This window comes from Sinocyclocheilus rhinocerous, unplaced genomic scaffold (genome assembly GCF_001515625.1).
Source record: "Sinocyclocheilus rhinocerous isolate Xijiao unplaced genomic scaffold, SAMN03320098_v1.1 scaffold1223, whole genome shotgun sequence".
NCBI lineage: Eukaryota > Metazoa > Chordata > Actinopteri > Cypriniformes > Cyprinidae > Sinocyclocheilus > Sinocyclocheilus rhinocerous.
The window spans coordinates 288,704-315,191 of NW_015641045.1; the positions used below are offsets into that span (position 1 = coordinate 288,704).

At 34.9% G+C, this 26,488-nt stretch overlaps 2 protein-coding genes across 3 annotated transcripts in view; both read left to right on the forward strand.

Annotated features, from left to right (window-relative positions):
• Window positions 1-496: 496 nt before the first annotated feature.
• LOC107754425 (nuclear apoptosis-inducing factor 1-like) lies at window positions 497-8,351 on the forward strand. Of its 2 annotated transcripts, none has more exons than XM_016570864.1 (2): window positions 497-1,081; window positions 7,501-8,351. In XM_016570864.1, exons 1-2 carry the CDS (start codon window positions 624-626, stop codon window positions 8,006-8,008), a joined length of 966 nt encoding a protein of 321 aa, XP_016426350.1. In that variant the 5' UTR covers window positions 497-623; the 3' UTR covers window positions 8,009-8,351. The 2 variants fall into 2 exon arrangements, with proteins under 2 accessions (XP_016426350.1, XP_016426352.1); XM_016570866.1 differs by having other exon boundaries at window positions 497-1,047.
• Window positions 8,352-10,869: 2,518 nt separating this feature from the next.
• The window catches only part of LOC107754406 (protein FAM102A-like), a 25,416-nt gene continuing 9,797 nt past the window's right edge, over window positions 10,870-26,488 (forward strand). Inside the window, exons 1-2 of the mRNA XM_016570829.1 lie at window positions 10,870-10,992; window positions 11,154-11,415. Of these exons, the coding sequence (XP_016426315.1) occupies window positions 11,270-11,415 (146 nt within the window). The 5' untranslated portion in view covers window positions 10,870-10,992; window positions 11,154-11,269. The remainder of the gene's footprint in view (window positions 10,993-11,153; window positions 11,416-26,488) is intronic.

The following is a 26,488-nucleotide window of genomic DNA, read 5'->3' on the forward strand; positions in this document are numbered from 1 at the left end:
TTGTTTTCTTTTTATTTATTATACAATTAACAAAAGCAAAAAAGGCCTCTAACACTAGCTTGCTCTATTCTTTTTCTATTCTATGTTTCTTTTTATTTATTATATGATTAAAAAAAAAACTTGCCACGTGTACTGCATTAAGCTAACTGAGACTTGTTATAGAACTTGCTTATCATTGCTCTTTTGTTGATTTTGATTGCTTCCATTGTCCTCATTTGTAAGTCGCTTTGGATAAAAGCATCTGCTAAATGTCTAAATGTAAAGTAATGTAAATATATATATATTCTTATATCTTTGTTATTAAACAGCTCCCTCTTGTGGTTGAGAATAAGTCATAATTCTAGCGCACATGTATGGTGTGGTAATATCTGATAACAGTTTCCACCAATAGAAAAGAAAGCTCGTCACCGACAATGGCAAATCTAAGCCAATGGGATTCGTAAGAGGCGACGAATGGGCGGGACTTCAGCCATTTGCGTCCGCAAACGTTGTTGTTGGAAGAGAAGTCGATTCAAGAAGCCATTACGCTGCGCAATTGTGTCAGGACAAAAACTTACTATTTTTACGTATTCTACGTAATTTTATATTACCCCCCCTCCCCCTTAAGTCCAATTAAATACGTTATGGCATCTCAGGCCAAAAAGAGAAAAACTAATTTCTCTGAAAGGGAGGTGGAGATCATCGTGGAGGAGATGGAGAAGCAAAAACACATTTTGGTGAATCATTTTAACGCGGGCGTCACGCACATCGCCAAGAACAGCGCGTGGGTGGAGATCCTGAAGCGCGTGAATGCCGTGAGCACCTGCCAGCGCGAGCTCGCGGAGGTCAAGAAGAAATGGTCCGATCTCAAGACGGAGGTGCGGCGCAAAGTGGCCCAGGCGCGGGCGGCCATGGAGGGCACGGGCGACTGCAGCAGCGTGCCCGTCATCCTGAGCTCCATGCAGCAGCGCATCTGCAATCTGCTGGGAGAAGCGACCATCATCAGCCTCCCTGCGGCGGAGATCACGGTGCCCATCAGCTCCGCAACCGCCGCCGCGTTAACGCAAAGTAAGACACTGGCGTTACTGCTGCGTAACTTCACGTGCGTAGACTCCCACAACTGTTACACTCACTTAGGCATGCCGTAGCCAGGGTTTGGTTAAGAATTGTGTTATAGTAATAACCCCTGCAAATACAACTCATTATATACACTAACACTTTAAAAGACACAGACATGTAGATGTTTTCTCTTTTTTTGGAGGGATGAACGGGATGAAATTATACTATATTTATTGCATCAATAATTTTACTATAGGATAATTTTATTAGCTGTTTATTGATCATGCAACAGTACATATTACTGTTGTAGTTTTTATTAATAACCATTGCTATTTAGATGATAACTTTGTCTAGTGCTCTTATGAATGTTTTTTTTACTACTATACTGAATGACATAATATAGACTTCTTCATTGCTATTGTTTGCATAGGCTATTGTATTTCATTCTGTAACCTAGCTACTTGTTCTACAGATCTGTCTGTGCACTAGTGTTAAATGCTACTGTTTTTGATAGCGTTGATAACGGTTCTGAGAGATAATATCATGATATTTTTATGCGTTTCCCTAACTGAATGTGCTTTCCTGTCAGTAATAACCTGTCCATGGGCTTTTTTGAATACTGTCGTTTCAAGTGCCGGCGATGCAGTGTTGCCAGATATTCCTATTAAAAAATAAACATTTTTCAAATCTTTTGCAAATTAGATACGATAAAGATATCGCTGACCCTAAACTGCAACATCCCACTTTATTAACATTCTATAGTGTCAAATTAAAGGGATAGTTCACCCAAAAATGAAAATTCTGTCATTAATTACTCACCCTCATGTCGTTCCAAACCCGTAAGACCTTTGTTCATCTTCAGAACACAAATTAAGATATTTTTGATAAAATCCAAGAGCTCTCTGACCCTCCCATAGACAGCAACGCAACTGCAATGTTCCCAGGTCCAGAAACGTATGGGCATCGGTAAAACAGTCCCAGTGGGTCAACCGTAATTTTACGAAGCTACGAGAACACTTTTTTGTGCGCAAGCAAAGAAAACAATAATAACATAATTTATTCAACAATTCTTCTCCCCGAGTTACCGTCTTCCGCCATTTTGGAGAGTATCTACTGAACGTAAAAAAACGTTGATTACGTTCAGTGAAAGCGCGCGCATGCTGACTCTTGTTTTTGATTTTAATGTTTGTATCCTCCAGTATACGTCGCCTCTTTGGAGGTATAAATTCACTAAAAACAGAACACTTGTTTATCAATGCTAACATGGTTGTAATTCCTGAACGCTTTGGAATACAGACCTAAGGTTGGTCTCTTTTTAAAGAAGACACAAAATATTGAAATATTTTATAAAATATGTTGCACTCTAACATTTCTATAAAATCAAAGCCATATGTCTAACCAAGTTATGTTCCAAATTTGAAGTTGATATCACCAAAATTGTGGTTCCTGTAAGTTTTTGGCACTATACCAAAATAACCACTGGGTTACACCCAAACTCCATTGAATTTTTTGCTGCAGTTTTCTGTCACAATATCACTTCTATTACAAAAAAGTCACCAAATATGGAACCTTGACTGTCAGACCTTTCCAATGATATGTGTTTTGTCAAGATTACAAAAAGATTTGATTTTCTAAAACACAAGCCACAAAATCTCAGAGTCTATATATGTTTTTATATCTTGATTTATACCCCTAAAAGAACGACGTATCTCCTGAAATACAAACATTTAGAGACAGATTACAAAAAATGTAAGCATTTAATTCATAAAATTTCAATGTAAGCTTTATAAGCTAATGCTGAACAACAGTAAGTCCCCTCCAACATGTGTAAATATGTGAACTAGATCAACTTTTATCAGAGGGTTAGTAGATTTCCCACGACAGGCAGCCATGCAGGTTTAAATGCTTCCTGAGCTAAACAAAAAATGTAGTAACAAAGTAACCTTATCTAAATATTCACAACAAACACTCTTTCAAAATGAAACCAAGAAATAAAACCTCAGTACATTAAGACGCATTCATTAACAAAACTGAACATTTTTGTTCCATTTTACTGAAATGTTATGTTTAAATATGCAAACGATACATTATCTAGTTTAATATGCATTAATTTGCATAATTTTCCAGAGCTCTGAACATTGGATTAAACCAGGTTCAAAATTCGTGTTTTATTTGTTGACATATTAGAAGTAATGATTTTTTACAGAGGTAATTTTGGGTTTCTCTTTTTATCACTAATAAATCAGTTTTTTTTAAGACATAAAATGTTTGTTATGAACAAACCCATTTGTAAAAACCTTCATAATAAACTAAAGTTTGTATCTTGCAATTCTGATCTTTTTTCTCAGAATTTCAAGAACAAAGTCCAAATTATAGATATAATCTCAGAATTGCGAGAAAAAAGTCAGAATTGTGAGATATAAACTTAAAATTTGAGAAAAAGTGTCCAAATTATGAGAAAATTGTAAGAAAGAAAGTCCAAATTGTAAAACAAAAACCCAGGATTGTGAGAAAAAGTCCAAAATTGTAAGATATAAGCTCAAAATTGTGAGAGAAAAGTCCAAATTGTGCAATAAAACCCTAAATTGTGAGAAAATGTCCAAATTGCAGGATATAAACTTGAAATTGTGAGGAAAAAAAGTGTCCAAATTGTAGGATATAAACTCAAAATTGTGAGGGAAAAAAGTCAAAATTCTGAGATTGAGATATAACCACAGAATTGTGAAGGGAAAATTTTCAAATTGTGAGCTATAAAATCAAAATATGCAAGAAAGAAGTCCAAATTGTGAGATAAAAACAAAACTGCAAGAAAAACTTGCAAAATATAACTTATATTTTGAGTTTTAAAAATTGAAATAAAATGCGATTCTCTCTTCATAGGCATTCAGCCAGCAGCCGCAGCAGCGTGTGAGATTAAAAACTCTTGAAGGTACGATTTTAGCTTGACTTATGATCTTCATCTAAGCCTATTTTCTGTTTATAAAAGCACAGTAGTGACCCTGGACCACAAAACCAGTCATAAGGTTTAATTTTTTGAAATTGAGATGTATACATCATCTGAAAGCTGAATAAATAAGCTTTCCATTGATGTATGGTTTGTTATGATATGATAAAAAATCTAAATATTGAGAAAATCATCTTTAAAGTTGTCCAAATGAAGTTTTTAGCAATGCATATTACTAATCAAAAATTAAGTTTTGATATATTTACAGTAGGAAATTTACAAAATATCTTCATGGAACATGATCTTTACTTAATATCCTAATGATTTTTGGCATAAAAGAAAAATCAATAATTTTGACCCATACAATGTATTGTTGGCTATTGCTACAAATATACCCCAGCGACTTAACACTGCTTCTGTGCTCCAGGGTCACCAGTGTTCAGAAGGTTGCTTTGGAAATGTAATAGGTTACAGATTACAAGTTACCCTATCTAAAATGTAATAAGTTGTGTAACTATTTCAATTACTTTATTAATGTAACTGATTACATTTGATTACGTTTCCAAATTTCTAATGTTTTCAACTGTTAATCTCATTCAAACATTTAAAGCAGGCAGGGTTAACCTTACAGTAGCGCTCAACACTGATTACTGTCACTTTCCAAATCCTTCATCACTTGAATTAAGTTTATAATAATTTAATTTTTAAGCACAGCCACCACAAATCAGACTTTGAGATCGTTCGGAGGTTAAATACAGATTTCCAAAACCATAACAAGAAATAGTTTAGGAGCTATGATACTGTTTTTGAAATCAAATCTTTGCATATTTATGACAGGAAACACTGGCATCTAACCATGCTTTGGGAAAAAAAACAGTTAATCTTAAAAAACAAAGCACATACATAAACCCAAATAGTAAATAAAAGAGTTATTGAATAAGCACGTGTCCTATATTGTGTACTAAACTCCTGAAACATTGGTGTCTCATATTTTAGAGAAGTCAATGCAATTTATGAAAGAAATCAATTAAATCTGTGTGAAAAAATTCAGATGAAACCACCTTTGTAATCGTTAACATTTTCATAAGTAACCGTAATTGAATTACACATTAACTGATTACAATTACATTTATTTTGTAATTACAGTTTTTTTTTCAACTGCTTACACACAAAATATTTACTTGTCACACAATTTCTGAAAGCTGACACTCAGACAGCAGAACCTCACACCAAATCTGCAAAACCATACACTAATTCTCGGCCTTTGACTCAGTTTTCAATTTCATAAAACACTTTTTGCAAAACACAACACACAATTCTCTATGCAACACACAAAAATCTAAGAGGAATTAATATCATGGCAAAGATGTTTGCTTTTGAGATGTGTTTGTGAGGCCTTTTGCATTTTGTGTGTGCAATTTTTGGATTTGCGTGTAAAGTTTTGGAAATGTGTCCAAGCAGTTGAAAAAAAAATCTGTAAATTACAATTTACATAGACGCAAACTTTTTTGAGATCGAAATAGGTCACCTATGAGATTTGCTTGAAAAAACTATGTCTAAAAAAAAAACAGTAATATTTTCCTATTTGAGGTCTGAGATATGGGAACGATGAAGAGAGAAAGGGCAAATATTTTGCATTTTAGGTCAGCATTGCCGTCTAATCAGCCAATATTGTCTTAAATAGCCTGCATAGCACTTCATCTTTAATAACATGGGATTTTGACCAAATATATTCAATCTTGATTGTTGTAAAATGTTTTTTTTTTTTTAGAAAAATTACAGTTTTGGACATAATAAAAATATTTTTAAAAAAATTCCTTAAATGAGCATGTAAAGCAAATATCTTTAAAAGAAATGCCGTGTGGAGCATGCCCCCGATCCATGCACTGTTCTCACCTTTTTTTTCCCCCTTACCGGTTTGCATCTCTGAATTTAGTTACATGTTACTTCCCAAACTGAGGGTCACATATGTGTGTGGGTCAAAGACGAAAAAGGGTTTAAGCATAAAAACAATAAGTGTAATACTGCTTTAAATTGTTGTTGCCTGTGCAAATTTTTTCTGTGCAAAAAATAAATATACATTTTTCCCTGATTTACAGAAGAGACCCACTAAAATGTCATTATTCTTAAATAGCCTGCATAGCACTTCATCTTTAATAACATGGGATTTTGACCAAATATATTCAATCTTGATTGTTGTAAAATGTTTTTTTTTTTTTAGAAAAATTACAGTTTTGGACATAATAAAAATATTTTTAAAAAAATTCCTTAAATGAGCATGTAAAGCAAATATCTTTAAAAGAAATGCCGTGTGGAGCATGCCCCCGATCCATGCACTGTTCTCACCTTTTTTTTCCCCCTTACCGGTTTGCATCTCTGAATTTAGTTACATGTTACTTCCCAAACTGAGGGTCACATATGTGTGTGGGTCAAAGACGAAAAAGGGTTTAAGCATAAAAACAATAAGTGTAATACTGCTTTAAATTGTTGTTGCCTGTGCAAATTTTTTCTGTGCAAAAAATAAATATACATTTTTCCCTGATTTACAGAAAAGACCCACTAAAATGTCATTATAACAATCTTGTCAGGCATATTTATTTACAACAAAAATCAATTTATGACATATTAAAAGACTAATTACTTTCACCCCAAATACTAATTAGTTGTGATTTTACATTTAAAAAATTTGCCACTATCCTAGGTTTTGCCCATTTATCAGTAACATTTGTTTACTCATTTAAAACACAATCAAATTTAATATGCTCCCTTATTCTTTTATATATTTTAATATGTACACGTCAGAATAAGCATGTTGTTTGAATTTTGACATAAATGTTGTGTTACACTGAATGACAATGTAACATTATTTCAACCAAATTTTGACATTTTATTCTCCAAAAATTATTTGAAACCTTAAAAGTAGACACTTCGTTTACATTTAATGTAGGGCTGCACAATTAATCGAATTTCTAATCGCGATTACAATTATGGATGCCACAATTAGGCTACGTAATCGTTCAAAGCGGCAATTAATCGTTCAAAGTCCACTTATGTTATTCTGCGTGCTTAAGATGCTTTATTTCTTTCTACATGTTATCTTAAGGGTTTTTCCATTTGTTTTAATTTTAGTTTTAGTATAACATTATAATACCATTCATATTTTTACTTTTTTTATCATTTAAAGAAGAAACCAATCTGATGTTTAGTTGACATTTGAGGCTTAATACTATAGAAAAGCACTAAAAGTTTTTCATTTAGAGTGTTTTCAGCTTGTTTGTTTTCATATAAAAATACGGCATGCAGTTGCATCAAACAATGGTATGCTACACATCATTCAATGTAAATTGTGATAATAGTAATTAACAATCGCAATTACAATTTCAAGGGAATAATCGTCGATTATGATTTTTGTCATAATCGTGCAACCCTAATTCTATGGACATAAAATCACTTTTGTAAATGTCTTTTGATGCGGACATCTTCACGTCTTTGACCCGTGTGTGATTTTTCCTGTGCAGCCGAGACGACGTACCACTCGCTGGAGGAAGGCATGGTGGAGTACTGCACCACCGAGACGCCGGTGACCGTGACCTCAGAGGCTCCGCTGGAGATGCTGGCGGCGCAGGCCGAGTGCAAACCGCAGGAACTGAAGAGCCGCATAACGCTCAACTCCGCCAAACTGCTGCAGGAGCACCGCGTCACCAACCTGCACGTGCGCGAGATCGCCCAGCACCTGGAGAACCAGAACGACCTGCTGCAGATGATCCGCCGCTCGCAGGAGGCCCAGGCCTGCGCTCAGGAGAGACAAGCCCAGGCTCTGGAGGGAACGCAGGCCGCCCTGCTCGCCCTCATCCAGATGTTCAGACCCGCTCTGAAGGACTTGAGGAAGTTTCTGCAGAACGCCAACAGCCCACACACTGCGCCGCCGGCTGCCGCAGAGACTGGAGAAGGAGTGGAAAACGTGCGGCCGCAGACAGAAGACGCACAATAGAGACCAGTGTGTGTGTGACGTCTGGTCTAGAATAGACTGTAAATTATTGGTGCCTCAAAGAGTTGTGTGTGTGAATGCTTCTGGGATGCAGTGACTTTTATGAGCGTTTTAAAGAAGATTTTTTTTTTGCTTTTGACAATTAAAGTCACTTCCATTTGGTTGCTTAAAAGTCAAGTTGCAAACACATTTAATTTAATTTTTGGTGTGCAATTGACCCTAAAACAAACATGCAAAACCCAAATCTGGATCAGAGACCTACAGAAAACACAATTTCATGAGGAAATCCAGCGGACGGAAGACTTTGTGGAGGCTTTTGTTTCTTTAGCTTTTGAGAATTTGCCATTTTTATTTAAGTGTGCTAAATAAAGAAACTCTCCACACACGTACAAGTCTTCATTTGTGATGTATTGATGCTTGAGCATGTGATCAAAAGTCCTGATGTGTGCCACAGGCTTTAGTGTAAATATGTCCATTTACATTTGCAATTACTTTTGGGTATATTTGTATTTTATTCGAGTACTAAACAAGCTGATTAACTGTACTCGGATATATTTACAGTTGGAAAAACATACATTTACTATTTCATTTAGACCTTTCCACTAATCACCATGGCTTAAATCTTTATGTACTATATCAAGTATTTTTATCACGTTTTTAGAAAAAAGTCATGGAAATGCAATAATGCATTTTTACTTTTGCCTCTGGAGCAAATTGAAAAACAGAATTATATTTCATATAGCAGTTTATTCTACTATAGTTCACTTCTGAGCCATTTTTGTGTGTAATGTACATCTGGTTATTCGTTTAACATTGAGCTTTCAATCCTTGTATTTCGTCCTGCCTGGAAGTTATTTATTGATTGCATTGAATGTGCTCTTAAAAAGGCAGGACTTTGCAATATTTGGCCAATCATGATTTTACTAAGTAAACGTATAGATATAGTTTATTTCCGTACCCCACAGACTGCTGCTGCTGGAAACAAAAGTGCTGGAAATGTGTTGAATTTCACTCTTTAAAATATGTACAAACCCTGTTTAAAGAATTTACAGTTATTATTAGGAGTTTTGATACAGTGTCCCTACCTTAATTAAACAATATAACATAATTTCCCTTTAATTTTCACAGTCACCTAGTGACTTTTTCAATAGAGGGAGACAAAGTGCGCCATATTTCATCTCCATACTTATACTTTTGACATGGAGAAATTAGCTTTTTTCCTTAATTTCTTGGATATATGTAATTTTGTGTTCACTCTGAAATACTAAAGTATTTTAATATAGACCGATATCAGTGTAATCGTATGTTCAAGTACTTTTAATAATAAAATAGCCAATAAAAATGTTTAATATATAAGTAATTTTTAAAAATATATAAGTAAATGATTAAGACTATATATATACTGCTACGTGTACTGTGTTAGACTAACTGAGACTTCTTATAGCACTTGTATATCATTGCTCTTTTGTTGATTTTGATTGCTTCCGTTGTCCTCATTTGTAAGTCGCTTTGGATAAAATAATGTCTGCTAAATGACTAAATGTAAAATATATAGCAGTCAAAAGTTTTTGAACAGTAAGTTTTTTAAAGACGTTTCGTCTGCTCACCTGGCCTGCATTTATTTGATCCAAAGTACAGCAAAAACGGCAATATTTTGAAATATTTTGCCTATTTGTTTTCTATGTGAATATATTTTAAAATGTAATTTATTGTTGTGATTTCAAAGCTGAATTTTTAGCATCATTACTCCAGTCACATGATCCTTTAGAAATCATTCTAATATTCTGATTTGCTGCTCAAAAAACATTTATTATTATTATGTTGAAAACAGCTGAGTATACATTTTTTCAGGTTTCTTTAATGAAAGTTCAGAAGAGCAGCATTGATCTGAAATAGAAATATTTTGTAACATTCTAAATGTCTTTTGATCAATTTAAAGCATCCTTGCTAAATAAAAGTATTAATTTCTATAATTTCCTTCCAACTGACTCCAAGCTTTTGAATGGTATAGTGTATAAAATTACAAAAGCTTTTTATTTCAGATAAATGCTGATCTTGGGATCTTTCTATTCATCAAAGAATCCTGAAGAAAAATGTACTCAACTGTTTTAAATATTGATAATAATAATAATAATAAAAATGTTTCTTGAACGGCAAATCAGCATATTAGAATGATTTCTGAAGATCATGCGACACTGAAGACTGGTGTTATGATGCTGAAAATTCAGCTTTGATCACAGAAATAAATTACAATTTAACAGATATTCACATAGAAAACTGTTATTTTAAATATTAAAAATATTTCACAATATTACTGCTTTTGCTGTATTTTGGATCAAATAAATGCAGCCTTGGTGAGCAGAAGAGACTTCTTTAAAAAACATTAAAAATCTTACTGTTCAAAAACGTTTGAATATATAGCCTATATATTGTATATGTATATATTGTGTGTGTGTATATATATATATATATATTTATATACCAGAATCAGCTTTATTCGTCAGGTGTGCGCAAACACACGAGGAATTTGTTGTGTTTTTTTAAGGTGCTCCTGGTACATACATATACACACACATCTGACATGAGAACAGAAAATAGTAAATAGTAAGACTTAACAATAAATAATAATAATAATAATAATGTGTATGAATATGGAACAGTAGATTTATGTAGATTTGTGCATTATTTACTCTATATACAGCTGTATAAATAAAAACAATACAACCTTTATAAATTATACTTAAAGCTTTTATCATTGGCAATATTAAAATGATCACTGACCGGAGATCAGTGTGTGTGTGTGAGAGAGAGAGAGAGGAAAAGGGGCGGAGCTTCACAATCCCTATAGAGAATATAAACAAACTGATCCGCGGAGTCGCGGACAGAATCTCACCTCATCCAAACACAGGAGACAGAAACACTGAGGACATGATTGTGTCACTCGATTAATGTTAATGCTGCTAATATTTCAGAGCTGGAGAGTTTATTACGCTGCACGACGATCGGTGAGAAAATCCGACGGGTGCGTGAACTGAACAAACCTGACAGGAACTTACAAACGCTTTTTTTCTAAATACAACGAATCATATAGGCAACTCAATGTAGACGTGTATCGATTTGATGATTTTTTAAAATGTTTATATGTTCTCACGTTAGTTGTGATATGTGTTTTCCCCCCCTCAGATGATCAAACATGATCCGCAGAGAGAGCTTCTTCCACAGCCAGATGAAACCGTTAACAGCGTTCAGTTCAAACATTAGACTTCACTAGAGAATTAAACCGTCTCAAGCTCGAGTTCATGGCGTTTCTCGTCAAGAAGAAGAAGTTTAAGTTTCAGACTCATGTTACTCTGGAGGAGCTGACAGCCGTGCCTTTTGTCAATGGAGTTTTGTTCTGTAAGATCAGACTGCTGGATGGAGGAGATTTCACTGCTTCATCATCCAGGTAAATCACCTCTTCATCATCATCATCATCATTTGTGAACGCTTTATTTGTTTATTTATGTAATTCTGGATGCTCTCACTGACATCTGATAGTGTCAGATATTAATACTGTATTCATGCAACATGCTGCTCCAAAGTATTAAACCTGCAAAAAGTTCTGAAAAGTACCAGGAAACTTTTTCTTTTTAATGTAAAACCATGGTACATTAATGTCTGTGCTATAGTAATGCAATCTGATGCCTTGTATTGCTAGCACTGTACCACGGTACCACCACAGTGCTTTTATAAGGTATATGGTAAAAATAAATAGCAGTACTATGGTCTTGTCTTAAAATGATGCTACTACCGTGGTACTTGTTGCTCTGCAGCTTTAAAATGAAAAGTTCTTTGCTTTAAATTCAGTAGGACCTTCTTGCAGTGTTTTTTAGCGTATTTGAGATGTTCTATTTTTGAGTCATATTTTGGATTATTCTTTATTTTTATATTTCCTGTTTTCATTTTCAAGTTTTAGTATTTTTTTGGTTTGTTTTTGTCTTTTATTAGTTTTGTTTTTTACACATAAAAAAGATTTTTTCATCAGTTAAACTGAAAATGAGAAATGTTGCTTTGGCAACTAGCTAAAATAGTAAAATAAAATAAAAAATATTGTCAGTTAATGTTTATTTAATTTCAAGTAATAAAATTATTTATTTATTGTTTACTGTAATAACTCTGCCCTCTCGTAATTGTCAAGAAGCATTTTTTATTTTATTTTTTGGCTGTGGGATTTTGGAGTATTTGGTTCTAGAAAATTAAAACACTTTTTATTACATATTAGGTTCTTCTGACCATTGATTTGATTCTAAAGGAACACTGCTAGAGTGTTGTGATTGGTTGCCGGGAGTTGCTATTAATGATTTATTTCTCAGTTAAAGTCCATCAGTTGAGTCTCTGCTGTTTGAGACGGTTGCATGAGGATGTTGATCGTGACCTGTGATCAGAGGGAAGTGAAGACAGGCTCACATGTACAAGATCATTTCCAGATGCAGTGTCTGTTGAATTGTTGTACTTTGTTGTTTTTGTAGTCTGATACTGCTGTCTATATGTTTCACTTCATCCTTTAATAGTGTCATTATGAGCTCCATCATGGATTTGTCTGTGTAATCTAGATATTGCATTTTATCGTTGTCCTTCGTTTTTACTCATGACTCAAATGCTGTAGTCTTTCAAACATAAACATAAACTCTCACATTACAGAAACACTGAGTTCCGGTTTCCTATAATCGTAAGTAAAGTCAGTCTTAAACTATGCATAGTCGATATTTGAGTGTGATTTACAGCTCGGCTGTTGTTTTCCAGGCTGTCCCGGTGTCTTTTCTCCTCTTTGCTCATTGCACTCTGAGAATAACAGGAAAGACTCACTCACTGTCCTCCACATCAGTTGTTGTATCATACAGCAGTTTTTTCCATCCGTGCATCCCGGTGTTTCACTGCAGGAGTTTTGTGTTGCAAGTTGTGCTATTCTTTGCAATAACATGCTCTGATAAATCATTTGCATTTAAAGGAATAGTGAAAAAGAAAGAAAACTGCTGAAAGTGTGCTCACCCTCAGGTCATTCAAGATGTAGACGAGTTTGTTTCTAAATCAGATTTGGAGAAATGTAGCATTGCATCACTTGCTCAGCAATGGATGCTCTGCAGTGAATGGGTGCCGTCAGAATGAGAGTCCAAACAGCTGATAAAAACATCACAATAATCCACAAATAATCCACAACACTCCAGTCCATCAGTTAATGTCTTGTGAAGCCAAAAGCTGCCTGTTTGTAAGAGACAAATCCATCAAGACATGTTAACTTCAGTCAGGAGAGAAATCTGCACAGATCAAACAATGTTTACAAGCCAAAAGTCCAAAACAACTCTAAACAAATATGTGGGTGGATTTTGAAGTGAGAGACGACAGAACTTTTTCACTGTCGTATTTTAGCCGGAAGCCACAGTTTAAAACATCTTAATGATGGATTTATTTCTTACAAACGCACAGTTTTTGGCTTCACAAGATGTAAACTGATGGACTGGAGTGGTGTGGATTATTGTGATGTTTTTATCAGCTGTTTGGACTCTCATTCTGACGGCACCCATTCACTGCAGAGCATCCATGGGTGAGCAAGTGATGCAATGCTGCATTTCTCCAAATCTGATGAAGAAACAAACTCATTTATATCTTGAATGACCTGAGGTGGAGCAAATGTGCATTTTTGAGGTTAACTATTTCTTTAAGGCCAGGAATATGCTTTAAAGTAATTTTGATTTCATGTTGACAGATCTGTTTCTAGCTGTTCAGTTTATGAGAGAACCAGTGCCAGACCACAAGCTCTTAAAGGTCTCATTTATTTCTTTTTAACATTCTCATTCAAGTCACACACGTTCTCCTGTCTCCCACCCTTCAAACACACACACACACACACCTCCCTCAGCACATAAACCGCTTTTGTTTCAGTGGAGTCCTGGGTTGGTTGGCTGGAGGAAGTCAAATGGCAGCGCATGGAGACAGTAGACGGACAGAGACGTCAGTGAACATGAGTGAGAGGAGGTTCACAGATCAGACTGTAGTTTGTCTCACTCACTTTGAGCCTGTTGGGTTCATCATCCTGCTGTTTGCTTATCTAGATTTTGAGGATTGCAGGATATTGTTGAAATGCAAAAAGAAACATCAGAAACGGAAAGTTGCTTTTTGTTTTGCAGGAAGTTTGGTGCTAAATGTGGTGTTTGGTTTCACACGGTTTCAGACAGATGACAAGAACAGGAGGAATGAGGCCATCACTCGCAACCCAGCAATAAATTAGACGTCTGACCCAATTTTATTGCTGGGTGATTTGACTAGTATAATTATTCATATAATTCATTTCAGTTCAGTTTCAATAAATCAATTCAGAACTCAATGATTTACTCCAGAATATTTGCAGAAGTGCCTGCATAGCATTTTTCATCAATTAAAATTTTTAGTAGCAATATATGGAGATAAAGAATGCTGTTTATGGCTATGAATGGTTATATTGGTGCAAATTAATGTAAATGATTAACTATAATCCTTCCTTCTGTCCATTTAGTGAAAAAAGGGTAGAAAACATTCCCTGATTTATTTTTAGGCATTTTAGTGTTTTTAGTTTTTTTTTTCCCCAGCATTTATTCAAACTATCAAAGTTACTAGTCAAAAGTGGCCGTTTTATTTTATTTATATATATATGTGTGACCCTGGACCACAAAACCAGTCTTAAGTGTCAGTTTTTCAAAATTGAGATTTATACATCATCTGAAAGCTGAATAAATAAGCTTTAGCATAAACTAAAAATGAACTAAAAATTTCTTTAAAGAAATGGTAAATTCTTGCATGCAACACACACACACAAAAACTTTTGTGTTGCTTTTTATGTTCTGCCAAGATAGCCATGCATATATATGATTAAATGTTAAATACAAAACACCTATAGTTAAAAAAAAAAATCAAGGAAGGTTATCTTTATCACTTTTTTCCACTAAACAGACACAAAGAACAATTGTAGTTAATCATTTTCATTCACTTGCACCAATATAACAATTCATAGCCATAAACAGCATTCTTTCTCTCCATACATTGCTTCTAAAAACATATGCATGAAATACATTAAAAATGCCTTCTTCTGTAAACATGTTTGGAGTAAATCATTGATTTCTGAATCGATTTATTTAAGCTGAACTGATTTGTGGAAATGTATTGAACTCTTAACACAACCATTTTTGCTGCTAAAGTTTAAATGAGAGCTGCAAATAAATGCCTACAGCATAGTTTTTCAGATGAGCTTCTATGATGTATTCTTCAGAATGTATTTCTACAACAGTATCAAGTGTGATTCAAAAGAGCAAGACGAATGCTGTGACTCCTTTAAATAGTGTTGGACCTATTTTTCAATAGCTATACATTTTATCGAAATACTTACCTGACACACAAATGCAGATTGTTATTTATAGAAATGCAGTATTTTCCAACCCATGAATAGTAGTTTCTCATAGGAAGTTGGGTGGGCCGAATTTTCGTTAAGCAGCCTTATAATTAGGAGGGTTTGGCCTGTGGTTCAATTAAAAGCATCTTGTTCCGCTTACGCCTGTGTGAGCGCTGGGACAGTATGGATTTAGAAGGTTTACTAATTTTGTGCATTGACCACAACACTGAAACAGCTGATATTTATAGCAGATTCTTCTCAGTTATGTAACCGAAACCTCTCAGTTTGTATTTACTGTCATTCGTAATCATCAGCTTCTGCGCTGAAAGTGTCCAGCCACACGCCTCATGTTTGATTCACGATTCACAAGCAGAATTTACTCTATTTACTACAGAATTTATCATATTCGAAGAAATGTGGCTGTCCATGTTGCTTGGATGCTTTTTTTGTTCTTTCCATAAAAAGCAACATAAAATTGGTCCGTATGACTTCAAAATATCTGTTTTTTGTGTTGCATGCATGCATGCATGCATGCAAAAAAAAAAAAGTTATATGATTTTTGGATTGACTTGAGAGTGAATAAATGTTGAATTTTCATTTCACTGTTTCTTTAAAGAAAGAAGTTAATTTTCAGTTCATGCAACCAACATTTTTTGGTTAATGATGATTTGCTTTACTCTGCTTGCAGGCTTAAAGTTTTGTAAGTAGTGCTATTCATTGTTATAGGTTGAAAACGTTTTACTTAGTGCAACTTTAGTTTTTGGGCTTTTAGATGATGAAAGGAATTTTTCAAAGTTGTTTGGACGTCTTTTCTAAAAAGCAGCATAACTATCTGTGGTTTTAGAGCAGGTCTGCTGTGCTGCTGTTCTTGAAAGGTTAACCATAGAAAGCACAAACCAGCCTTTTGCCACATGTTTTCCTCTAATGTGTGAAACCTGCGTGTTTTTCTCCTGACAGGCTGTAGTTCAGTTTAATCACAGGTTCAGAAATACAAGCTGCTTCTGTTACAGGTACTCGTGATCACAGCGCATCAAAGATGAACCATTCTGATGAATGAAGTCAAGATGAATAATGCAGATATTCCCCTTCAAATTAAATTAGACATGCTGCAATGTTTTAGTTCAACCGTAAATATGTTCTTCAGAAAAGTGAAAGATTTTACAGTACTGGTGCATTGGCATTGGCACTTGAATTAATTTTTTAAAACGTTTTTGAAAGAAGTCTTCTCTGCTCACCAAGGCTGTATTTGTTTGATCAAAAATACAGTAAAAGCAGTTAAATATTATTACAATTTAAAATAGCTACAGACATCTTTTTCAGAAAATGTTCAGTTAATACCAACACATTCAATGTTTTTATTTTGTCATCATTTATTTTATGTATGCTTTTGAATTACTCTTAATCAGAGGCATCATGCCCATTCAAAGTGAGGGGTACGTGCTTATGAATGCAATGACCAATCAGAGGTGTTCAGACGAGTCATCGCTAAAATGCCGTGTTTTCTTCACTCGCTCGCTGTCTGAATACCTCTTTCTGGCGAATTCTCTCGTCAAGGCTCCGCTAAAGGCAGCTGCCAATCAGTTCGTGCCTGTGTGAACTAACAGACAGTGCAACCTTCTTGGTACAATAAATAATTCTGTCTTTTTTACCCCAAATACAGCGATTATCCCCTGCTAACAGAGCCACAAACGGTACACACAATAGGTCAATATTCACTATTAACCACCAAACGCTTTTCACCTGTCTCAACATCTCTCACTGTTTACACTCCGATTGATGCAAGTGAGTGAACAGACAGTGCAATTCTACACTTATTACAGTACATTTTATTCCTTTCTTTATAGAGAGCGTGTCGCGCCTGCCTCTAGATCTTTTACTGTTGTTTGCACTCCAATTGATGCACGTAAGCAAACAGACAGTGCATAGACTACGATACACATCTAGCATGCACATATCAACATGTTTCCATGTCCTGCTTTGGGAACGCTCTTCTCTCTTGCTTTTCTGTTTTCATTATTCAGTGCCCACACAGAGTGGACATTGTCAGGACTTCAGTCCGTCTCATCTGATTACTTCTGCTGTTTATCAGCAACATCAGAGAAGTGCCAAACATCACAAAACAGCTAACAACGGGATAAGACGCTTCGGATCACATTCAGTCCCTTTGGGGCGAGTGAAATCCCATGTTGCAATTAAATTTGAACGTTAAAGTCTCACAAACACAAGATCTGCTTGCGTTTCGCACGTATCAGTGATGTTTCAAAGGCCATAAACCCACCAAACGAGCACGGCACGGACTTATCATGATTCAGAGCGGATATTCTGCTTGCTCTCGTAATGAGAGACGTATCTTTAATGCTGTAAGCAGCTGGGCGGTTCAAAGGGTCAGTCGTTGGCCTTTACGGCTCCGAACTGTAAGCGTCTTTGTGGGGCTTGCGTTATGTAATCGGCACATTTGGATTTATCGTTCGCATTTCGGAAGTCTTGCTCCTCGATGTCCAATAGTTATAAATCCAGAACAAAGGGCTCTTTGGAAACAGTGCCATGCAGCCTCGGACTTTCTGTCCAGATTTGCGGTTATGCAACTGCGTTTGTAAGTCATGCAAAGTCAGCCGGCTGATTGCAGTTGTGCTGTGACCTTTTGACCTCAGCTTTATAAAAGTCACGTGTGACCTTCATTGATTGACGCAGAGTTCAGAACGGTCAATTAGTCACGTGCAGCTGATTGATTTAACTCAATGCATTGATTTAATTTAGAGGGAAACTTTGTGTACATCTCTTTTCAACCTCTGTGCATGGATAGTTTGATTCATATTGTAGGCAAAAATGAAAGTTTTCTGCAATCTTCAAAGATGCACTCAACCAACAGTCTGTCTTAATAATTGTTGTCAGCTATTCATATGTGTTCAAATGCATAAATCTCATTCAGTAAGTGCATTTTCATTAAGGCAACTACAGACGTCTTGTTTAGAAAATGTTCAGTTAATAACAACACATGCAATGTTTATTTTGTCATCATTAGTTGAGGCAGTGCATCAAAAACCTTAGCTTAACAAATCAGCAACTTTATTCGATATTAAATTGTTCAGACTTCTTTTGGGTAGTTTGGACAACAATTTTGTGAATCTCACACATTTTTATGTTGATTCAAAGCATTTTTAGTATCTGTGAGTCAAAAAGCTCATTAACTTGTAACACAGATCCTAGTCTTCTGTCTAGTTTTAGCCTCTGTGCATGGATAGTTTGATGCATATTGTATGCAAAAACAAGAAGAGATTTCTGATATCTCCAGTTCTAATTTGACTGACTTGATGTAATTTCTCAAAGCCATTGTCTACAGGTTTATTGTCAATCTGCTGAAAAAGTCATGTTCACCAGTCTGCTGCAATTTTTTTAACAGGCTAACGAATCTTTAAAAGATATTCAAGTTTTGTTTGAATCACTTAGTAGCAAGTAATCAAGACATGCTCTTGCAGAACTGGATATTCTGTTCTGCTTTTTAGATTTATATCCGATTTACCCTCAACTTATAATGATTAAAAAGTTAAAGAAATAGATAAATAAACATAGGAATATACAATAATAATGATAATAATAATAAAATAAAAATAAATAAATAATAATAAAAATAACAAAAGTAAATAAATTAACTAATTAAATATGCATATAATAAAATATGTGAATAATAATATAGAAATAGATATAAATATAACAAAAATTTAATAAATTGTATACGTATAATAAAAATATTATTATGAATAATACTAAAATATATAAAAATAACAAAAAATAATAAATGATGTACATAAAATATTAATATTATTGAATGATATATAAATAAGTAAATATAAGAATATGAAATAATAATAAAAATGAAGTGAATATTTGCATATAATAAAAATATATGATTTATTATAAATAATAATATGAATAATTATAAAACAAATTAAATAGGTAAATCAACAATCAGCAAGGTCACTCCACTGCTGGACAATGGACATCATGAGCCGAATGAATGAATGAATGAATGAGGATGCTTCTTATTTTTAATGATAGTTTTAGTCTATCAGCATCAGTGCTGGTTGTGTTTATAGTGTGGAGGTGAGCACAAAAGCTGTCAGCGAGTGTTAGTGTTTGAGCACTGCTCTCTGTTTTTGAATACGGGCCTGTGTTTGATGTAAACCTTATTAAACCAACTTCCTCTCCAAAATCTGATTTGGCCCCTGTGCTGCTGCGGGGCCTGGGGCCGGTGACTCAGGCGCTCCGGTCGGATCCTCCTCTTCCCAACTGGAGGCGAGCGGGTTCAGGCTGGCAGAGACAGAGAACCAGCGCTTCATTTATTGGACGCTCCGGCTATCACTTCCTGTTTTGATCAGTCAGCTTGGAGGAGAGCGTTATGATGCATTTGAGGGAAAAAAAATGGCATTAAATAAATTTCTTATTAGATCATTGTCATGGAAGTGAGTCTTCACTAAGAGCCAGAAACCATAGTTAACCAAGACTAAAACCATAAAAAACATTTTGTTAATTAAAATAAAAAAAATATATAAAAAATTATACAATTAAATAAAAAATACACGACATAAACACGACAGTATGATTGAAATGTTAAAATGTAAAAAAAATAAAATAAAACATGTTTATTCTGTGGCATCTAAAAAAATTTTCTTATAGGAGCCAGTGGCTCCTTACTCGATTTTTTTTGTCTGGAGCCCTGAAAAACTATACTAATATACTAAACTTCCTTGCTGAAGTGAGCCGAACCCTCTGTCTGTTTCACCTTCCCTTATCCTGCGCTGTCATGCGGCCAGCAGATAGTATAGGAAGGTCTGCGGTGACGTCAGGCCCGGGGGATGTTTGTCCAAGCGCTGTCAGGCTCTGACACGAGCCGCCTGGACTCTGACACGGATGGGAGATAAGAATCCTGTTTGAGCGCAGCACATTTCTGCTCGACTGAATCATCTGCAAAAACAGCGCTACACAGACACGGAAGAGGATCATACAGCGACTAGGGCTGTCAAAATGGCTGAAAAACTAAATTTGAATTTTGTACTTAAATATTGTCAATATTCGAATTATTTTCGAACTTAAAAGGCATAATTTCAGTTAGGGGGAAAAAAAGTTTTTGACTTCTCTCCTGAGGCCACAAGAGGGCGCATCGAACAAAATATTACTAATGCATGTTTATTCAAAGCAATAAAATAACACGACTATCTTTAAAAAAAGTGCATAATGTTTAAAATGTTTATAAACCATATATAATTAATAAAGTTGCTTACACAATTAGAAACAAAACAGCATCATGTCTGTATGTATAGTTTAATACAAAGGGCTGAAAGCCAATCACAAAGAGTACTTTCTTCATTTAAAAACATGAGATGCAGTGGGATGCAGAAAAACCGCCATAAAAATCTCGAGACATGTTTTTTAAAAGTTGAACTTGCATTAATTTTTTACATGGCTTTCTTAACATGCGGCTCTTTTGTGCGAGATGCGAGTGCAACGGTGATAGATGTCCCTCTAGAAAATGCAATAAATATGCATTCTGTGTGAACGGCTTGGTTTCAGTTTTGCCATAAACAACATCTTCTCCGCATTGATGTTCTCTTTTTCCACAATATTTTGAATGAACAACGTGGCAGCGCCGCATCCAGTGGGTTCAGCTGGATAGGCCAGGGGTCTGCAACCTTCAATGTCAAAAGAGCCATTTTGGCCCCTTTCCCACCGAATAAAATTAATGTGGAGCCACAACATATTTGATCCCCAAATAAAGATAACACGGCATATAGCTAAAGTGTTATATCCCCTGGGATAGGCTAACAAAAAGCATTAAAATGCAATGACACCTACATCGCCATCGCATCTCGTGCGCCACTGATAAGGCTGCTTGACGCACACCTAAAATTCGAATGCAAGGTTTTTCCATTCGAATGTGGATTTTTATTTTAAATTCGACGAATATTTGAAATTCAAATTTTTTTTTTGACAGCTCTAACAGCGACAGGCCTCACAAAACACTGGCTGCGTTCAGAATACTTTTTGTAAAGGAATGAATGCTTTTATTTTGCAAAGTGGATGCATTAAATTGAGCAGAAGCGCGTGTTGAGCAGTGGTCTGGATGTCAGTGTTACTGTGGTTGGGTTAGTGGTGTAGTGTTGCGTTTGAGCGGCTCATTGTGATCATTGTGTTGGTGTTCGCTGAGAGACCGTGTGCTTTGGGTCAGGGGGAGGATCTGTCCTCTTTCAGGGTTTCCTGTCTTTAATGAAGCCTCTCTCTTTTGTTTTGTATTCTGGGTTTTGTTCAGAGCGTTCAGCATGCTACATCTCGAGAAACGACACACAATCAGACTTACTGTGTGTTGCATATATGAATATTCAGTGCAGAAACTGTATATATATATATATATATATATATATATATATATATGTATATATGTATGTATGTAATGTGTGTGTGTGTGTGTGATAATATACTTACACATATATAAGTATGTATGTATGTATATATATGTATGTGGGTTAAAAATAACCCGCCATTCTGATATTAAGGTTTCAGAGAAAAAGTCTCATTAACAGGCTTAAATTATTGGAATAAAAAGATAATTTGACTTTTTATTATATAGGAAAGTTAGTTCAAATATATGAACCCCAAGAAAACATCATGGTATTTATGATATTTCATGCATTCATGATATTTTTATAATTTGTTTATTGATGAAAAATATACATTAATGAAAAAATATGCATTATACACATGTGTAATATGTTTACTATATATTAGTGCTGTCAAACGATTAATCACAATTATTCGCATCCAAAATAAAAGTTTTGTTATGTATATATAAACACACACACATGCATGTATATTTAAGAAAAATGTTATGTTTGTATATCAAATATATTTTATGTAAGATAAATTATATGAATATAAATATATACATGTTAATATATGTAAATATTTTCAAAATATATACCATATGTGTGTGTATTTATATATGCATAATAAATATACACAGTATACACTCATATGTAAACAAAAACTTTTATTTTGGATGCGATTATTTGCAATTAATTGTTTGACAGCACTTCTGTATATATATATTTTTTGTGTTAACTTGTGTACTGGTATCATTAATTATTAAATTTATTAAATATTTCTTTAATATGGTATACATTTTTTTCCAAACAAAAAAAAAGTGTCAAATCAAAATGCATCAAACTCTGCTGAATAAAAGTGTCAATTAAATGTTTGTTTATTCAAATTCAAATTATTATTGTTTACAAAAAAACTAACTGAAACTTATTTTATAAACACACACACACACACAACTTTTTTATTGTTTTATAAAATATAAAATGTTTATTTCTTTTTTACACAATTATATTTTTCCAAAAATTACATTTCAAAAACAAATATATTCTTTACTTTATTTAATAGTATTTTTTACACAATTATAACAATTATATTTTTTTTTTGCAAAAATTACGTTACAGAAACATTGCACGTTATTTAAACTATTTAAGGTTTAAGTAAAATTTTTTTATCATCTCATCTTTATTACTGATAATAAAGAGTTTTGAATCTCACCCACCTGCCTGTCATTTTTCTCTCCCAGCAAACCTTTGCTCCCTGCTAGTCTGCCTGGCTCACATCTAATGCATATTTATTCCACATGAATCTTGCTCATGGATCTTTTGTATGCTCTAAATTGTCCCGAGTCTCCCAACAATTGGTCCATTCAGGAGCGCTTGATTGGGTTTGCCTTGTCTGCCGTGGGAGAGAGTCGAGCCGAGGGCATGAAAGGAGAAAACGCAAGAACGCACAAAGCCTGTTGTTTGTGGGAGTATTTATTGTAGCAATGGGTGCTTTGAAAATGTGTTGTTGCATCGATGGATTGGAATTCAGAGCAGTATTTCATTACAATACTGGATATTTGAAGAAAAAGTGCATGCAAATCTTGCATACTTAGGATTTTCAGGATAATTTGAGTGGTTTCTTACTGACCCAAGTCAAAAACCTTTATCTCTCTTTCTCGGTGCATTATGGGTGTCCTCTTCTCTTTCCTCCCCTGTTCCGTCAGTGTTACCATGATTGTGGTTGCTACAGTGATAGAACAAAGTACCATGGCCCCTGGAATGCTGGGAAAGAATGTGTCGGCGGGGAGAGAATGAACCAGACCGGCTCTGATAACAACAAGTGCTGGAACAGAAGAAACGTACAATACTAAACCCTCTGATGACCCTCAACGCGTTTATCCGCCGCTTCAATGCTGCTTCATAAATGATAGGCAGATATTGCTGCAGATACTAAGGATTCTTGGAATCTGTGTGTGTGTGTGTTTATGTCTTAAAAGGTAAATGAAATGATTCATGAATAAAGTGAATCTTTTTTTATTCTGTACAGATTGATTTTACCGTTTTTATGTTTGGTGACTATATAAAAATGCACTACTGTTCAAAGGTTTGGGTCTTTTAATGTTTTTGCTCACCAAAGCTGCATTTATTTGATTAAAAATACAGTAAAAAAACTGTAAAAAAATGTGAAATATTATTACAGTTTAAAATAACATTTCTACATGAATATATTGTAAAATGTAATTTATTTCTGTGATCAAAGCTGAATTTTCAGCATCATTACTCCAGTCTTCAGTGTCACATGATCTTCAGAAATTATTCTAATATGCTGATTTGCTGCTCAACAAACATTTCTGATTATTATCAATGTTGAAAACAGTTGTGCTGCTTTTTACTGTTACGCATTTTATTTTTCAGGATTCATTGATAAATAGAAAATTCTAAAGAACAGCATTTATTTGAAATATACATTTTTTGTAATATTATAAATGTCTTTACTGGCACTTTTGATAAATTTTAATGCTGCCTTGTCAAATAAAAGTGTCAATTGTGAGTGGTTAAAATAATAAATATATACATTTCATTACTTTATTTACAATATAAAATGTATACATTCATTACTTAAGATAATTTTTTGTTTCATAAAATTATATATGCCATTTTTTTATTACTTTATAAAATTATTCCTGTTACGTTGAGAGTGTCTGACCTCATAAGACCCATTTGACAGGCATTATTGAAACATTAATCCATCTGCATCAGAAGCTAGCTATAGGCATGCACGTTTGACAAATGTGACTAGTTCTGTTATTTCTATTCTAGTTTTAGTTGTTTCTGTTTCCTAAAACACATTTTTAAGCATGTTTGGGCTTTTAAAATGTCACAGCCTCTCAGAGGCCCCAAACAGAGCACAGGGTTATGGTTTGGGTTCAACTGTAGTTAATTTGCTTTATATAAAACGAGTGTGTGGTGTGTCCTCATTTAGATGAACGTGTGTGTGAGTGTAAGCAAACATGTATGCAGTTTGTTTTAGGCAGAGAACATGAAACTGAGTCACACACTAATGCTACTCCTCAGTGCGGTATGAAGTGTGTGTGTGTGTGTGTGTGTGTGTGTTTGAGTGTGAAGAAGGATTAGGAACAGATGCCGTTGTTGGCGAAAAGCCACATTAACAGAACGTTTTGTAGATTGAGATGCTCTGGTTCTGTCGTGATCTCTCGTGTGTGTTTATATCCACCAAATCCATAATGACATACTGTTTTAAAAGCACACAACAGTTTTATTTTATCCAGCTGCTAGTAACTCAAACCTGGATTCCCAGAAACCTGTGAGGTTTCTAAGAAGTTCTGAGTGGTTTTAGCACATTGCTATGCGGTTGCTAGGGTGTTCTGGGTGGTTGCTAGTCAATTGCTTACCGTTTCGTTAATGTAAGATTTGTTACACAACTCAGTGGTTTGTTATGAAAAACTGAAAGTTGTTGTTGGGGTCGCTTCCTCAGTCGTATTATTAGACGTATAGCAGATGGTCAGGAGCTCATGAATATTCAGTACTGTTTGTTCATGCTTCTCTTTACATTCTCAAAGACAATCATGAGTTTGTGTGAATGTGTTTGTGTGTATATTTGACGTGACGCTTGTGTGTTTGTATAGTAAATAAGCGCCGGCCGGGTTTGTGAATGTAGACTTTTGAGCAGTTCCCATCCCGTCTGTTTGCAGTCTTCAGCGGGTGAGAGCTAGTGATGCACCAAAAATGACCGAAGCCACTTTTAATAGCCAAATTCAGTGACAGAAAATGTTTAATTAAAGCTTATTCTATGACGTGTTTTGACTGTCAGTGTGTATTTCATGCATACAACGTAGATAAACTACAACCGGTAAACATGTCAGCTGTGTGGACGCTAGTGCTGGGTTGACAATATCAATTTGTTGTTTTTAATCCATCTTTGTTTTCCCGAACCGTAATCTGCTTGTGTTCGGTTGATGCGTGAACAAAACTTCAATTAACATTATTTGTTGAGTGTTTACGTTACCATCTAATAATCGCAATAAGCTTCGTGCTTTGTTACTTTTGATATGAAACAACGTCTGAACTTTCAAATTCTGTCAATTTAATAATGAAATTCAAACAGTAGCCTAAATGTCGTTTTGGCGCTCTTTAATGTGGCGTGACAGATCTGTAGCCGCCTCAGTTCAAGCGGCACGTTAACTGATTTTTCTGTTCCTCATTGCTACTAGTTATATCACGAAATAAACATGAATGAACATCAGAAGTAGGGCTGTGCGATTAATCGAAATCATCATAAAATCGCGATTTAAGTGCGCGCGATTTCTAAATTGCTTTATAGCACGATTTTCCGACCTCCTGCATTATGCTATCCGAACCAATCAGAATGCAGCGCGCCTAAATGGAGCACGAGAACAGAACAGACCGGGCGGGCATACGAACGTAACGCCAGGTTCACACATTCCGTCTGTGGTGCGTATTTTTTCTGTGCCCATGTTCATGGATCAGAGCGTTCACACTGCATGCGAGTGCGCTCCAGGAGCGGTGTGTCTGCAGCAGTCATGCTGCGATCGTTTCCGCACGGAGTCTATTTCTGCTGTGCTGCACGCGCTGAAAGTGACAGTGCATTATTCGCAGTAAAAAATAACATGGATTGGCACGGAAATTTAGTAATTATACCATACAGTGGGTACGGAAAGTATTCAGACCCCCTTAAATTTTTCACTCTTTGTTATATTGCAGCCATTTGCTAAAATCATTTA